The sequence below is a fragment of the Bos taurus genome, chromosome 5, assembly GCF_002263795.3.
Source record: "Bos taurus isolate L1 Dominette 01449 registration number 42190680 breed Hereford chromosome 5, ARS-UCD2.0, whole genome shotgun sequence".
NCBI classification, from domain to species: Eukaryota; Metazoa; Chordata; class Mammalia; order Artiodactyla; family Bovidae; genus Bos; species Bos taurus.
This window is the reverse complement of record NC_037332.1, coordinates 39,830,848-39,849,182: the sequence shown is the minus strand read 5'-3', so window position 1 is coordinate 39,849,182 and position 18,335 is coordinate 39,830,848. Positions and strand designations below refer to the sequence as shown.

At 34.9% G+C, this 18,335-nt stretch overlaps 1 protein-coding gene across 3 annotated transcripts in view; it reads left to right on the top strand.

Moving 5' to 3' along the window:
• CNTN1 (contactin 1) overlaps window positions 1-18,335 on the top strand; it is a 404,879-nt gene that overhangs the window by 326,233 nt on the left and 60,311 nt on the right. For all 3 annotated transcript variants that reach the window (XM_010805057.4, XM_059886103.1, NM_174280.2), the window contains 4 exon segments: window positions 1,837-1,907; window positions 4,694-4,928; window positions 7,551-7,654; window positions 15,603-15,789. In XM_010805057.4, coding sequence (XP_010803359.1) covers window positions 1,837-1,907; window positions 4,694-4,928; window positions 7,551-7,654; window positions 15,603-15,789 — 597 coding nt within the window.

The window sequence follows — 18,335 nt, the reverse complement described above, 5'->3', positions numbered from 1 at the left end:
TTCAGCAAGGGCCCTTGAGGTTATCTTCTTTTCTAGGCCTGAGGACTCCTTTAATATGTATTTTATCTAAAGTGCTACAAGTAAATTAACTTTTAACACCCCCATGCACTAAATTTAATTTCTAACTCTCATGTGGTGACAGTTGAATAAAAAAATCTCTCAAACTTCACATTAATTTCTTAATCTGGAAAGTAAACCATATAATTTTATAGATACAAAAAAATAGCTTCCATTTTGTTTGTTTCTGTATAATTACTATACATAGTTCAGCAAAGAATTTTCATGACTAACATAGAGGAAATTTTGAAGTATTTGAGAATCACAGTTACATTAGGATCTGTAAATAAATACTCTCTCCAAGGTGTTGCTGTTTCCTTTTGAGAGGACTGTTTGGAAAGTCAAGGAAGAAATGACATTTCATCTGTTCTTTAAAATGTTAAGAGAACTGGGAATAGTATCTCAGACTGAGTCATAGCAGTTGTGTGGGAAAATGTGTGTTCTCAGTAAAGACACAGTCTTCTTCCATGTAGTTGGGTAGCTGGTCTCCAAGGGCTTGAAGTACAGGAATAAACTGCTTTAATATTTATCTGTACAACTCCAATTAGATGCAAATCCAATAAGATGTAGCCTACAATAAGACAGTATTTAATCTTATATTTTAGTCATGTTCAACTGTTTTGTAATCTATGGACTATAGGTTTTCAAATAAATAAAACATGGGAAGGCAAATCTGCTTCACTATCTTTTGTTGAAGTAAACCAGCACATTCATTTTGTCCATGAGATTTCCCAGACAAAAATACTGAAGTGGGTTGCCATTTCCTTCTCCAGGGGATCTTCCCAACCTAGGGATTGAATCTACATCTTCTGCATTGTAGGCAGATTCTTTACCAGTGAGCCACCTACAAATCTAATAATATATAGCACACATCCTGAAGGACTTCCAAGGAGAGAGAATAACTTGGAGAAAAACAAAGAAGCCATTGGACTTGGTAGTTAAAAGCAATTTTGTGATTTTTGAGAGAGTGATTTCAGTAATATGAAGACATAGAAAACAGATTATGCATCATTAAAAAGTGATTATAGAGTGAAGTACAAAAATAATCATGTATCAGTTCTTCTTTGCACCTCAGTGACAGGAAAGGGTGAGATGGCTTGGAGGTTAAGTGTAAAGCAGTATTATTATAGGATGATTTTTAAGGCTGAGAGGTTACAAAGGATAGTCACTACAGTAGAGAGACTGAAAAATCGAATGATGTTATAAAAAGATAGAGTAAGGGAGAAGAACCCTGACAGGACAGGGTTCCCGAAGAGATTTAGGCATTGAAAATGAGAACACAAAAACAGTATTAGATTTGTAATGTTTCCAAATATCTTTGGGAAGCACAATCCTATGTTAATGTGCATGTTCCATTTCTTAACAGTTATTTGTAGACTGAAGCATGAAACTAACCCAACAGTATGTTGTTAGAAGTTTATAGAGTTCAAAACAAGAGCTGTGAAATATTTTCCCAACAAAATGAGTCCAGTCTTTCAAAGTCATATTAAATGAAAGGACACAGAAAAAATTTAAAAAGGGAAGGCAAATTTGCTTCACTACCTTTTAATGAAGGAATCCAGCACATTTCATGTAGCACTGAATTAATTTTTATCTTGGCAGAAAATCAGATTATTATAGCAAATCTGGGGCATTGTCATTATAATTGAGTGTATCGTGTGCAGCTTGTCTTTTCTAGTAAAAGGAAAAAAAATGTGTATGGTTTCTAAGTGAATAAGAAATCTAACATCAGAAAAAGTTACATGGCCTCTCTTTTGTGGTTTTATTTGTTTGTTTCAGCACCTAATGTGGCTCCTTCAGATGTAGGAGGTGGAGGTGGAAGCAACAGAGAACTGACCATAACATGGGCGGTAAGTGTTAAGAAGTTGCACATGTAATTTGTTGCTTTACCTACACTTAATCTCAAACCCATTTTGTTTCCTGAAATAAAATAAAAGACAATGCCTCAAAAACAAATAAGAATAAATTACTAAAATTAATTTTTTTCTCTAATGCATGCCAGATTTTGCCTAATTTACTATGACTTAGTGTGCCATTCTTATGCAAAAATAATTTATTGATGCTATAGTATCTATAGGCCTAGGCCTAAAAGATTAAACATTCAATTCTTTCATTCCAGAGATGAATGTACTCTGTACTCACTGTGGCCTGGTAACCCAATTGCAATTCATAATTTTTGCTCTGGACTTTCAAAATTTCAAAGATTCAGTTAAAAAATCTTTTGTATCAGCATCTGTTTTTAAATTGGCCCTTGCTTTCTGACTTGAAACTTACTTTCATCAGCACGTGTAATTTATCACTATAGGTCAGTCTTAGAAGTCCCCACAAATGACTTGTTATTAAGGTATCCAAAACATTTTATTAAAATTTTATAACCCAAAGGGAGCTCTGTATCAGAGATTATAATGTTTGGAAAATAATGTATCCTAGTTGGATTTTTGAAGTGACAGAGGTATCGGGGATGAGGAAAATTTTGATAACATAAATGTGTCTGAATTAGACATCTGGCATTTATGTAGCTAACATGCTTTATATAGCTCTATGTATCCATTAAATCTCTGCTGATGGTCAAAGAACACAACTAAGACTCCAAAAAAATTCCGAAAACTACAGAAATAACGAACACGTTTTATTCTTTACATGTGTCAAATTAATTTTTACAATAAGTGGATATTTAGCCAAAGTTGACTTCACTCTGTATTGTATAGTCATATTTTATACTTGTCATTACATCTTATATTAAAGTAGGATTCAGGAAAAAATCGCCTCTTCTTCATTTGAATCTCAAATGATTTGGCAGTTTTAGTGACAGTGTGATACACAAAAAGTGAAGATATTAGAAAATTTGAACATTTTACTTCTTTAGGTTTTATTTTCTCAACATGTGTAGATATCTGCCTCACAATAAGAGGAGAAGCTTGTCAAAACATTCAGATTGGAACTCATTTACCATAAATTTGAAATCAAGTCTCTGAGAACAGGACCAGAGAGTCACTACATTCTGAAAGCTTCATAGCTAATTCTGATATGTTAGCCGTGCAGTCATGTCTGACTCTTTGAGATACCATGAACTGTGGCCTGCCACACTCCTCTGTCCATGGAATTCTTCAGGCAAGAATACTGGAATAGGTTACCATTCACTTCTCCAGGGGATCTTCCCAACCCAGGGATTGAACCTGGGTCTCTCTCACATTTCAGGCAGATTCTTTACCATCTGAGCCACCAGGGAAGCCCAATTCTGATATACTAAATTGCAAAAATTAAGTATAGAACTATCAATAAGAAAAAGAAATGTTTAAAGTCTGCTGGAAATGTTAGGCTATTGTGTTAATAATGTAAAATTATATTATGTACCTCCTTGTGATCATGCTTTACAGTTTCTATATTGTGCAACCAAGAGCAACTTCTTCTTCCTTTGAACTTTGTACATTTACATGCATCCCTGTTTAACATAAGGATATTCGAGCTACTATGTTGTACTTAGTTAAAGCTTTCCCCTCAAGACACTTTACCTGTGATATTTCTGTGTAAAAAGCAAATACATAATGACTAAAAAAGATTAAATGATGAATACTCAGTAGAATTTAAGTCAGAATTTAGGGCTGACATGGACATCTTTATTGAGTAATTGACATGTAAGAAGTCGCTCAGTCGTGTCCGGTTCTTTGCGACCCCATGGAGCCTAGCCTACCAGGCTCCTCTGTCCATGGGATTTTCCAGGCAATAGTACTGGAGTGGATTGCCATTTCCTTCTCCAGGGGATCTTCCTGACCCAGGGATCGAACCCAGGTCTCCTAAATTGTAGACAGATGCTTTACTGTCTGAGCCACCAGAGAAATCCAATAATAGCTCTAAGAAAATGTAAAACAGAGGTCTTTCTTCAGTATTAGAGTCAGACAGGGTGCCTAGCCAGTCACCTGCAGATGGAGGCAATGCTATCTTTTTCTCCTTTCTCCTTCTTTCTTTTTCTGTGACCAGTTTCTACTGTTCGGTAGCAGTACAGATATTCCAGTGTATAGTTAACTTTCTTATTATAGTCTTTCAACTCTAAAGAAATTCATTAACTTATCCACTGAATAAATACTACTTGAGACTTTGTTTAGGTTTTAGAGATAAAGAGGTAAATGAAACTGTCAATAACCCTGTTCTCATGAAACTTACATTCTACTAGGCAAGAAAGAATAAAGTAGACAATAAGTAAATATATAGTGTAGATCATAATAGTGTTAAAGAAGGAAAAATAACTGGGGATGTTTTATATGGATTATTGCACAAAGAATCTTAAAATGGCAGATCCTGTGGCCAGGGAAAGCACCAAGTAGTTTTTTAGCCTTCAGAATGTGAGGGAAGGGTCTTTTGACTCAGGGAAAGCACCCTTGAAGGAAGAAACTGAAAGTAAAAAGACCCAGAGTGAGAGGTACCCCTCCCCCAGAGTGTTTCAGAAATAGTGAACTTGGTAAATGAAGTCTCACGTGTTGCAGCTTGTTTGTGCCGAATTTTTGTAGGCAGCTCTCACTTAAGAAATAAAAATGTTTCTACAGAAAGCCTGCTTCCATGTGTAGCATTTTTGTTTGCATATGATTTTCTCCGTTACCTCTATTGCTTAAACCTGTTTAACATTTCAATTTCTATTTAGCCTTTGTCAAGAGAATACCATTACGGCAACAATTTTGGTTACATAGTGGCATTTAAGCCATTTGATGGGGAAGAATGGAAAAAAGTGACAGTTACTAATCCAGATACTGGCCGCTATGTCCATAAAGACGAGACCATGCGCCCTTCCACTGCATTTCAAGTCAAAGTCAAAGCTTTCAACAACAAAGGAGACGGACCCTACAGTCTCACAGCTGTCATCCACTCCGCACAAGACGGTAGGTGAAAGAAAGGCCCCACTGACATGATGAGGGATGAAAAATCTGATTCTCTAGTAGGCATTTTGTTTGCAGTCTTTTCAGTATTATTTTGAGCCAAATCAGCATGTCAGTCTCTTTATCTAAATGACAAGAATGTTGCTAAAATCTTTTTCATCCTTTAGATTGTGTTTATGGTAGTTAGTAAATCGCCACTAAAATCGTTGGCTTAGACCCTATTCCTGATCTCTTAATTATAATTTTGCAGTCAGAAAATCTCTAGATTTGAGAACCTCAGTGTGCCTGTTCATTCATAAAATTCACTAGTTTACCAACTCTTTAATAATACTAATAATATTTAATTAATAATATAATTTTTGATAAAATTTCTCCATTTAACTCAAAAATGTGTAATGTAGCATTTATGTAACTTTTTTTTGTCATTACAGTAGCATGTTCATTAGTGTTAGTGTTAGTGTTAGTCACTCAATTGTGTCCAACTCTTTGCGACTCCACAGACTGTAGCCCATCAGACTCATCTGTCCATGGAATTCTCCGGGCAAGAATACTGGAGTGGGTTGTCATTCCCTTCTCCAGGAGATCTTCCCTACCCAGGGATTGAACCAGGGTCTCCAGCGTTGCAGGCAGATTCTTTATCAACAGTAGCATCCTGGAATTTTATTAAAGGGAATTTAGGCATAATTCTATGAAAAAGGGGTCAGAAGGCCAATGTAAGTTTTTTTCTTGAAAATAAAAATATATATGAAAGGGATAAAATTACCGATACTGGTTCTCTGTTTTTCTAGAAACTTTAATTGAACCAATCATGTTCCTAAAGAACTTTATATATCTATGATAAATGATACATAATTTTAAATGTAATTACACTAATTTCTATGATTTCCTATTTAAGTTACTACATTTTTATTATTTATTTTCCTATTTGAAAAGATAATACTTCCTTATTATACCTTCTACTTGTGTGCATTAGGTAAATAATTAATAACTAAAAGAGAAAGTAGAAATTTTCATTGCTTTCTGACCTAACACATTTGTGCTTGGATAAGTTTCATTTTGCACATGTGTGACAAGCAACAATGGAAGGGTTTTAAAACTTAAAGCTATGTGAAATATTCTTATGATTTCTTAGAGAAAAAGCACTATTTGTTAGTTTACCCAATTTACGTTATGTTTGGTCCACAAGAAACATTTAGCTATTGCTTAAAGTTTATGCGCTATAGTCATAGATTTGTTAGCTTTCATATTTGTTAAAAATGTATATATTCAAATCATTCCATGATCTTTACTTCCAATACAAACATAAACAACTATATTATATATGTATCTATGTACACACACTCTTTTTGAAAGATAAACACATAGAAAAACAAGTAGAAATTTCTAAATTTATAATCAATTCTGGACTTTTTAATCCTCGGTAATGAATTTTACATTTTCAAAACTCGCTCTAATTTGAAGAAATATTATAACTTGACTCAATCTTAATAGTTTGAATGACATATGTACAACTCACAGAGAAAATGAAAATATAAAATATTTTACAAGTCATCTTCTCACCTAGTATCATTCTTAATGTTTTATTTGATGCTAAAGTAATCAGGTAAAGGTCATGCTTGTCATGTCTTTAGTTATGGCCATCTGTATTTAATTACATTTCTTTCCTAAATGTTTCATAAGCCTCATAAAACCTGCATGTGCTGAAACTTGTATAAACGTTCATTTTCTCTTTTACTGCTAAGAAATCAATCATAGTACCACATATTTACCTTGTTTTGGAAAGACAACAGTGTTCACATGCAGGACACTTCAGCATAAAAGAGTATTTTGTCTTGTTCAGAAAAGACAATAAAAATTGATTACTCCTGATCATTCCTGCTTAAGATTTCCTTAGTTTCTTTGTGTAATTTTTGTAAGGGATATAGAGTATTTTTTTTTCACTGAACAGAGGCCTTTTTGATACATATTTGACTTGATGCCCAATTGGAAGATTAGACTTATAAAAGCTTTCCTGAGCCCAAGAAGCAGTGAATGTCACAACTTGTTTCAAATGATCTTAAAAAAAAAAACTTAGCTTAAACGTAAAAGAAAAAGAGGAAAGTATTGCTGTGTATCTTTAGCTCATACAAATAGCATGAGAAAGTTGAAAATTAATTGTTAATGAATAATTTTCTGTAAGAAATACCTAATTTCCTATTTTTAATAATATATATAGAGTTGATAAGTTGAACACATTAATAATAAATTTTGATTTGTATTCACAAGCTTTCATAAACAAGTTAATTAAAAGAAATATAAAATATTAGTATGGTTCTTGCTCAAGGATATCAGAGAAATTCTTATGGATTTCCGTATTTTGTAAAAGTGTGTGTGTACATATGTATGCATATGTGTCTCTATATTAACATTCATATATATGAATATGTGTGTGTGTATTACTGATAGCCATGACATAAATAAAAATAGAGAAATAAATAATAAAATTTTTGAACTATTTTCTTTGGAAATATTAAAACTATTTTAAATACTAATATAGTTTCATCCATTCATACAGCAAATGGTGCTATTTGAGTTTCTTAATATAAGCATCTTATGTAAGAATGCATTGTTCTCATCAAATTTCAGCTCCCAGTGAAGCCCCAACAGCAGTAGGAGTAAAAGTCTTATCATCTTCTGAGATATCTGTTCATTGGGAGCATGTTGTAGAAAAAATAGTAGAAAGCTATCAGGTGAGTTCAATTTTTATCAAACAGAAATACATCTACTCATAATTATCAGCATATGTTTTCAAATATGTCGCATCTTTCAGTGTGCTGCATCCTTCTGATTTATGTGACAACACTATATTTTCTGTGTTCAATATGTTGGATATTTATTAATTAATTATCATGAGTAAAGTGGAGATTTCCAACCAACTTATCTATGAGAGATGTAGAGTCCTATGTGTAAGTAAACAATTGACCAAAATAAAAACTAAAGTAATAAAACTAAGGCTTAAACATGATCTTTTGAAACAAATGTTCTCATAACATCTGGTGAATCTCAAGTTTTGGGGAAATCATTTTGGTAATTTAAAATGTTTATCATATTTGACTCAGTAGTTCTACTTCCAAAAGAACCTCCTAAAGAAACACTTCTAAATATACTAAATATATATCCCATTATATTATATATGAAGGCAGAAAATTGGCAAACTCAAAATATGTCAAAGGTAACTTCCTTCGAAATAAGTCTTAAAAGAGTAGTAGGAATTAGCCAGCAGGAAAGGGGAGGACTTGTTTTAGTCAAAGGAAATCAGACCTGGGATATTAAAGCTAGTTCAGTTTGGATCTTTATTATGAAATTTAGACTCAATTGTGTAGGAAAATTGAAGTCATCTCATAGCACAAAGACTGAAAATTAAGAACTGACATCATCCTACCTTTACCAATGAGCAAATGGATGTCAAAGTGTTTCAATGACTTGTCTTAGCACCAAGGGAAAATGTCAGAGACTGCCTAAAATTCAGATGTCCTGATTCCAAGTGCTATGATTTATGCCAAATCACAGACTCCCTTTATTTTATTCAGTGAGTGGACAGTAACTGACCTTCTGAAGCTGTGGCTGGTGAGCTGCCCACCCAGTCAACTTGCCCTCAGTTCTTGTGCTTTATCATACATCAGTGGAATATTCATTTCATGAGGGTAGCATTTTGTCTCTTTTGCTCTGTGTCAAGAATAGTGGGCATATCATAGGCATAAATGAAATATTCACTGAGTACTGATAGAAATACTAAAGTATGGTCAAATAAAATGCTGCAATCTAACTTTCTCAAGACCATGTAACCATAGGAGCAGCCTAAGGTTTTAAGTTGCAAACACATAACCTAACAGGAAGATTTTTCTTGGTATCATGTGTTATAATTGGGGTAGTTAGATGTCAAAATGTTTTCAGATTATTCTTGCAAACATTTAGCTGAAGTTATCATCAAGACTGTGGAGTTATAGAAGTGGACTGTGAAGATCCAATATTCATAACATATTAAACTTCCATTTCGGAGAAGGCAATGGCACCCCACTCCAGTACTCTTGCCTGGAAAATTCCATGGATGGAGGAGCCTGGTGGGCTGCAGTCCATGGGGTCGCTAAGAGTCAGACACGACTGAGCGACTTCACTTTCACTTTTCACTTGCATGCATTGGAGAAGGAAATGGCAACCCACTCCAGTGTTCTTGCCTGGAGAATCCCAGGGACCGGGGAGCCTGGTGGGCTGCCGTCTATGGGGTCGCACAGAGTCGGATATGACTGAAGCGACTTAGCAGCAGCAAACTTCCATTTACAGCTGGTAGAAAAGAAATGGGAAACAGAGAAATTCACTAAATGTTACAAGCCCCTATAATAAACTAGTCCAAGGTATCTTGAGAGAACACATCAATATTTAGAGTTTTCAAGCCATATTTTAGACATAGATTTTCTTCTTTTTTTAACATTATTGCTTTCTAAGCAATAAAAGAAAAAAGATTAATATATACCTCATGCATTGTCAAAATGCTGAAGATATATTTTACTTTGTTAAAAACATGCCACCAAAATATATCTTGTCTTTATCAAATAATTATATACTAACTATTTTATAACTTCTGAAATGCAGATGACAAAGAACATACAAGATAAGAAATGATGCCCTGGTACCAGTGAATTTAGACAATAATCAGAATATATGCTCTTGATGGGGAAATTAGCTAAATTAAGTTTTGCCAAATTAAATAGTCAGCAAAAAATAATCTTCAAATAATGTTTAACAGCTATGATTTCCTCAAATGATAAAAAAACTGTATGCTAGCAAGTTTAGTTTCGTAGATTTCTGGTGTTTAGCAACTCCACACTAGAAAATTATGAACTTTGTTGGTGAGCATACATGCATTTAATTTCTCAGCTGTGTCACTTAAGAATTCTGTGGAAAATTTATTCAAATTGTCTGAGCCCTAATTTCCTCACCTACAAAGCTGAGAGTAATCACTGCCTCATATCCTTCCATCATGTGGAAGAAATTAAATAACCTGCACTTAATGTCATCCCCTATTTCAAGTCATTGGACATTTGAAGAAGATAATGATGATGTTAATAATAATAACTGATAATATTTGTTAATCCTTATTATATTAAAATTTTAATTAAGCTCATCGTATTGAATCCACACAATCTCAGGGAATAAATACTATTATTTTTTTCCATTTTAAAGATGAAGAACTTGGAGGTTTGAAAACATTTATCTGAGTAATAATTGGTATATCCTGACTTGAACCTAGGTCTTGCCTCTCCAGAGAATAGTTAAAAGTGTTGGAAGTAAATCACAAAATTATTATTGCCATTTGTTCCTTTTCAAAAAGCCTTTATGTTTTTCACACAGAGCCTTGAATATCAAAGAGTCAAGCATGACAGTTTAAAAGAGACAATCCATAACATTTATTCTCCTCTAAGAAAATGTTCTTTATGGGGGAAAAGCTTGGCTCGCTATAATATGGTTATTGTTTCTGTTTTAAAATATGAAGGAAAAAGTCAATGATTTAACAAGACAGATGATCATGAAAGCTAATACTCCACTGCACTTCCCATGAAAATGTACAATGGGTCTAAATTATAAAGAAACAGAAAAAAAGCAAGTTAATAAAATAAGATAAATGAAAAGCTGTGTGATTGACCCCCATCTCAAGGTTAATTTCCTGAGATTTAAGTGAGAATTGTAGGCAGTTGGATTTAAAAATAAACCTTTGTGGTTTTAAGTTTGTCTTATAGAAAGTTCAAGTTTTATTTTCCTCCCCCCCTCCATCCGCCCCACCTTGGCTAGTTAAAGAGCTCACCACTTCTAACCTTGTTCTTAATTTCCCGCAGTGTAGGTGAACTGGAAGAATTCAAGAAGTGTTTCTTATCAAAGGCATATTAGAACTTTGGGCTCCGGCCCAGGAATCCACAAAAGACTTAGTTTACTTACCCAGCAGGTAAAGAATTCCCTTAATGAAAACAAGTACAATGTGCTATCAGTAATAACAGAAAGCTTCTTAGCAGCTGAATCAGAGATTAATGAAGATGATTGATTATTCTTAAAAGATTATCAATCCTGAGCAGTTTACTCAGATGTCTTAAAAAGTCAAATTATTGTGGAGAGCAGAAGCTCATGTTAGGAAGCATGGTATTTTCTTATTTGGAGAAGGCATGTATCTTGATCTGATCTCCTAAAAGGAAAGTCAGACACAGGTGTAGAAAAAGTTAGTGATTTTGCTGTTGTTATTGTTGCTTATTTATTTGTTTTAAATATGATCCCAGGGAGTACATAAGAAGAAAAAGCAGAATGAACAGAAGAGGGAGAAGCTTGGTTAGAAAAATGCTTTATCAGGTCGGCAACCACTGTGGGCAACCGATACTCCATCCCTTGGGATCTTTGAGGAACATCATAAATGTGATTCAGAACTGACCCACATGGGATGAAAGGGGAAGCTTTCAACCACTGTAATTGCCCACAGGTTAAGAATGGCCCCAGGGCACCACCTCCCCTCCCTGCATGAACTGCAGGGCAAAGTTCACACTGCAGCATCAAGCATTATCCAAGACAGGAAGTGAGAGTTTAGTGGAAATAGTAGAGGAAAAATGCAGGTAGTACTTATGGGAAGCTGGTTGAAGCCTGCATAGAACTGTTTAGTTCCTGAACCAATGGCTAGAATAAAAATGAACTTTGAATAGCTTCCAAGAGGTGTAAGAATACAGATTTTTAAAGATTTATATTACTGCTCTTCTTAAACCCATAGAATGTACTAATGCATGACTTAGTCTGCGATCTGGATGATATCAAGCTATTATATAACATCTTTTAAAGGTTGAACTTTTTGTTGCAGAACTTCAGTTTTTATTTAAGTAACCATACTTAGATTATTTTCTGGAAAACTGTATTAAATCCATAACAAAAGAACATTCAGTTGTCATGTCCAACTCTTTGTAATCCCATCCATAAATTCTCCAGGCCAGAATACTGGAGTGGGTAGCTTTTCCCTTCTTCAGGGGATTTTCCCAACCCAGGGATTGAACCCAGGTCTCCCACATTGCAGGTGACTTCTTTACCAGCTGAACCACAAGGGAATCCCAGGAATATTGGAGTGGGTAGTCTACCCCTTTTCCAGAAGATCTTCCTAACCCAGGAATTGAACCGGGGTCTCCTGCATTGCAGGCGGATTCTTTACCAACTGATCTATCAGGAAAACCCATTAGATCTATAACAAAAGAATATTCAGTTATTAGAAGATTTTTTTTTTTCAGAAAATTTAGAATTTGAAGGAGAGAATTTGGAAATCTGCAACAAAAGTTTACTACTGAAGTAGAAAATAACAATGGAGCAAGTCTAATTTTCAAAAGTGCTAAATGTTTTTAAGCACTACCATAATTGTAACATCTAGGTCTTTATTTATTTATTAAATTTTTTTACATTTCCCTTGGAAGGAATATAACTACTATCTTTATTCAAAAGTGGTGTTGTTGTAGCTCATAAATGTATGGAAAGTATAATTATTCTTTATTAAAAGTATGAGTTAGTCCTTTTTCTGAGGCTTTTCTTTTCAGCTTTCCAATATTGTTATAAAGAGTAAATTTTCTTGGGGTAAAATTATACACAGATTATTCCATCAAAGATATTAGTAATCTATGTAGACTTAAACATTTTGATTTCTATTTTAAAGATTTATGAAGGCAAAAACATGTTTGCTTGGTTCACTACTATATTCCCAGCACCTAGCACAGTAGCTGGTACAATGTAAATACACAATAAATATTTATTCAGTGAATGAATGAGTGTCATACATCAACTGCAGTCCTCTGTACATCGTGTTCAAAATAGTTAATATTCGTCCTCAAGCAATTTATAATCTAGTAATAGTAGAGACCAGTAATGATGTAATTCCATAATTGTTTAATAAACACTAAGATAGATTAACACTAGACATGGAGTGTTGTACAGATTTTAGGAATATGTAAATAAAGAGTTAAATTTATATAATATCACAGCATGCAATAGAAATAAATACAGCATATGTTGCTCTAGCATGTGAAAAGAAATTTATGGTCAACTATCCTTAAAGCAAAAACTGCTTCATTTATTTATTTATTTTTACACTAGTTCATTCAGGCTGTCTTTCGGTCTCCCTAGTGATTAGTCAAAAGCATGCATTTGTTCTGCTCCGTTACTATGGGTTCACTTCATTCCAAGCAGTTTTCTCTCAGGTTAAAGTTGGTTCTTTACCTCAATGGGCAACTCAGGGCGAGGATCAAAATGCAGTCGCCCAAATTGTCTATTTGGAAATTATCTCTAAGTGCATGGCCAATGGCTGGTTCAGATAAAAAAATACAATGGCATATTTTATATAGACTGTTTAATTTAGAATTGTTTGAAAATATTGCAACTTATATGTAAATGCATGATTTGAGTTAAGGAGAGAGCTTATTCAACCAAAATAATTTTGTATCAGATGCTTTCATTAGTAGATGCTTAAAATACTGTAAAAGTGTCATTCAAATCTCATAAAATAAGGAAATCAGGGATTATTTTGCACACTCAATAACTCTCTGGGTTCCCTAGTTACCATGGCATAACTAAAGCAATGCTTAAGTTTATTGGGAATTCCAGTGGAGACCGTGTAACATAGATCTGTGTCAAAATCAGATGAATATAGTAATTTGACACTTAGGATATAGATGCAAAGAGTAAATTAAAGACACTTTTGCTCTTTCCTTCTCTATTGCCAAAATGCCTCATGGAATTTTGGGTAAAATGTCAAAAAATTTGTCACTCTTAAGTCCTCATTTTAGTGCTTACTATCTTAGGAATATCTAGTTAAAAATCTTCTCTTTTCCTTTATGGTTTATCACAGAATATGGAAAAGAATATTTAAAAAATGTATATATATATATATATATATATATAGGCAACTGAGTCACTTTGATGTACAGCAGAGGAGGTTGGCACAACAATATAAATATACAATGCCTTAAAAAAAAAAGTTTCTCCTCTTTAAACTGTATAGAAAAGTTGTGATATTGGAATGAAGATTGTGAAAGGTGGTCTCAGTCAACAGGCATCCATATAAAAGTACCTGAAGCTCAGGGGCTTCAGTTTTGATTGCTGTATAACAAGGTGGTGTTCTTCAGTCACTAAGTGTCTGTGTCCTACTAAGAGTCCTGTCCGACTCTTTGTGACCCCATGGACTGCAGCATTAAGCAAGGTAAATGCTACCATTCCAGACTTGTTGAGAAAATGATACATATGAATGATCCTACTTTAGTACCTGGCATTTCATTGGAATATAAATGCACATTTTATTTCTCTTCAGCCAAGGAGTGGAAGAGGCCTTACATGTCACACAGTTCAAATGCCCACTAAAATGTAGGCTGTCTTCCTCCTTCTCAGATGAATGTAGGCGCTGCCTGAATGCTCCCAGCATGAGGAAACTCATGCCTTCACAAGGATACTCCTACCATCATAAATCTTTTCTCTGCCATCTGACTTTGGAACCACTTGGTATAATTCTACTTCTTCAGTTCTGAGCCATCTTTGGTCAGAGAGCAGAAAAGCCAAAGAGATTCTATCAAAACTCTTTGGAAAAAACATATTGGCCTCAGAAAAAATGAGCACTAGTCAACAAGATAAAAATATATCAAAGGAAACCAATCAGAAATTAGTAACTAGCCTTTTTTAAAAAAATGTGCTCATTCTACATATAAACCCCATTTTGTTACTGAAGAAATTTGAGCTGTCCAGTTCCATTTTATAATGGCTTCATATGTGTTTATGTAAAAAAATTTCAGAATTATATCAATATTAAATATTATCCTATAGTATTTTGGTGAATTGTGAAATTCAAATCTCATTGTTTTATAGACAGGGCATTTAAAATATAAAATAGAGGTAAACTTATAAGCAAGCTTTTATTTTTATTTATAACTTAGATATAATTATGGATTTTTTAACCAAAAATTTATATGAGGAATGAAAATTATAATTCATGGCTTTAACTTAAAATTTAAGAGCCTATTAAGGCTGTCATTGATATGCTAGATGGTAAAAGTAATCATTTCTAATCACCACATGAATGAAAATTTTTAAAACATCTTAAAGATAAATAATTTCTGCAACCAGTTATTAGGTATAATATTTCTTTGATAGCTGGTCTCTATATAGGTTCAAAGAAGATTCTTTTACATACTTCTGAAATAAGCTAGCAAAAAATAATTATGCTAGCCTGTTTTAGACCATGTGGTTGTTTTTATCAGGGACCCTTAACAAATTTGCAATCATATAAACAGAAATAAAGCAGAAAACCAATGATATAAATTATTGTGTCAAATGCTTCTAAACAGAGACCACTTTTATGTTTTGAGAGCAAACCTTATGCAAAGTTTTTTGGCTTTTTCTCTTTTTTCATCTGTGTATGGCTATTTCAGGCCTTGAAGTGAGGCTTTAATTTGCTTTTGACATCTTTAATCAGATCTGCATTATATGCTTTGCCATAGTCTAAGACTAATAAAAATGGAACAGCAAGTAACATTTGAGAATCTGATGCCCAGCCATCATCAATGGTGTCATAACAAGTTGAAAAGAATTTTTACGACTGAAGTGTCTGAATCATGAAAAAACCTTACTTAACTTGCATGTTTGCAGATTCGGTACTGGGCTTCCCATGACAAAGAAGCAGCTGCACACAGAGTTCAAGTTGCTAGCCAAGAATACTCGGCCAGGCTGGAGAACCTTCTGCCTGACACCCAGTATTTTGTGGAAGTCAGGGCGTGCAATAGTGCAGGGTGTGGACCTCCCAGTGATATGATTGAGACCTTCACCAAGAAAGCACGTGAGTCTCAATATGTGTGTTATATACTTGCCAAAATTCCCGATGGAATGATACAGGTACAGGTGAGAGAAATTTACTACTAGCAATCAGCACATTTGGGTTTCAACTTTAGCCTTTAAAATCATATAAGTTTTAAAATACATCAAAAACAACAAAACCATTGTTAGTTATTGTAGATGAAAAAAGTGGCAATTACTTTCACATAATTAATATCCATTTCAGAAATAAAATTGCAGAACCTCGTTTTCTAAAGACTATCCACAAAATCTTGCATCATTAGATAATTAGTTTATTATTTTAAACTTGGTTTTATAAGAATGCATCAACAGGGTGAGAAAATGAAAATTATGTAATTATTCTATGCTTTGATTTATGTCATCATTGTACAATGCAAATGCAAGTTAAATGTTGAAGTGTTATCTTCACTCTCTTATTACTGTATGTTCTCACTGTTAATATAATAAGACCTCCTGCCCTGCTCACATTTTGTGCTCATCCTCATCTCCCTGGCTTCACTATGATAGTTCCTTCTTGATTAAGTTGAACAAATAGAAGAAGAGAATTTATATTCAGAATCCTGGGAAGTTTCACAAGGATTTGAAGACATTATTACCATTAGAGTTTGGAAATTTATTTGGGTGAAAAGATAGTCCTAATGGTATAACAGAGCATGGAGGTAGGATCCAGACTTTGGTATCAAAGAGGGGTTTCAAATTTGTCCCTGTCACTTACTCAATTGTGTATTGGTAGACATCAGATCAGATCAGTTCAGATCAGTTGTTCAGTCGTGTGCGACTCTTTGCGACCCCGTGAATCGCAGCACGCCAGGCCTCCATGTCCATCACCAATTGCCGGAGTTCACTGAGACTCACTTCCATCGAGTCAGTGATGCAATCCAGCCATCTCATCCTCTGTCGTCCCCTTCTCCTCTTGCCCCCAATCCCTCCCAGTATCAGAGTCTTTTCCAATGAGTCAACTCTTAGCATGAGGTGGCCAAAGTACTGGAGTTTCAACTTTAGCATCATTCCTTCCAAAGAAATCCCGGGGCTGATCTCCTTCAGAATGGACTGGTTGGATCTCCTTGTAGGCCAAGAGACTCTCAAGAGTCTTCTCCAGCACCACACTTCAAAAGCATCAATTCTTCGGTGCTCAGCCTTCTTCACAGTCCAACTCTCACATCCATACATGACCACAGGAAAAACCATAGCCTTCACTAGATGAATCTTTGTTGGCAAAGTAATGTCTCTGCTTTTGAACATGCTATCTAGGTTGGTCATAACTTTCCTTCCAAGGAGTAAGCGTCTTTTAATTTCATGGCTGCAACCACCATCTGCAGTGATTTTGGAGCCCAGAAAAATAAAGTCTGACACTGTTTCCACTGCTTCTCCATCTATTTCCCATGAAGTGATGGGACCGGATGCCATGATCTTCGTTTTCTGAATGTTGAGCTTTAAGCCAACTTTTTCACTCTCCACTTTCACTTTCATCAAGAGGCTTTTGAGTTCCTCTTCACTTTCTGCATATCTGGTGGTGTCATCTGCATATCTGAGGTGATTGATATTTCTCCCAGCAATCTTGATTCCGGCTTGTGTTTCTTCCAGTCCAGCGCTTCTCATGATGTACTCTGCATATAAGTTAAATAAACAGGGTGACAATATACAGCCTTGACGAACTCCTTTTCCTATTTGGAACCAGTCTGTTGTTCCATGTCCAGTTCTAACTGTTGCTTCCTGACCTGCATACAGATTTCTCAAGAGGCAGATCAGGTGGTCTGCTATTCCCATCTCTTTCAGAATTTCCCACAGTTTATTGTGATCCACACACTCAAAGGCTTTGGCATAGTCAATAAAGCAGAAATAGATGCTTTTCTGGAACTCTTTTGCTTTTTCCATGATCCAGTGGATGCTGGCAATTTGATCTCTGGTTCCTCTGCCTTTTCTAAAACCAGCTTGAACATCAGGAAGTTCACGGTTCACATATTGCTGAAGCCTGGCTTGGAGAATTTTGAGCATGACTTTACTAGCGTGTGAGATGAGTGCAATTGTGCGGTAGTTTGAGCATTCTTTAGCGTTGCCTTTCTTTGGGATTGGAATGAAAACTGACCTTTTCCAGTCCTGTGGCCACTGCTGAGTTTTCCAAATTTGCTGGCATATTGACTGCAGCACTTTCACAGCATCATCTTTCAGCATTTGAAAGAGCTCAACTGGAATTCCATCACCTCCACTAGCTTTGTTCGTAATGATGCTTTCTAAGGCCCACTTGACTTCACGTTCCAGGATGTCTGGCTCTAGGTCAATGATCACACCATCGTGATTATCTGGGTCATGAAGATCTTTTTTGTACAGTTCTTCTGTGTATTCTTGCCACCTCTTCTTAATATCTTCTGCTTCTGTTAGGTCCATACCATTTCTGTCCTTTATCGAGCCCATCTTTGCATGAAATGTTCCTTTGGTATATCTGATTTTCTTGAAGAGATCCCTAGTCTTTCCCATTCTGTTGTTTTCCTCTATTTCTTTGCATTGATAGCTGAAGAAGGCTTTCTTATC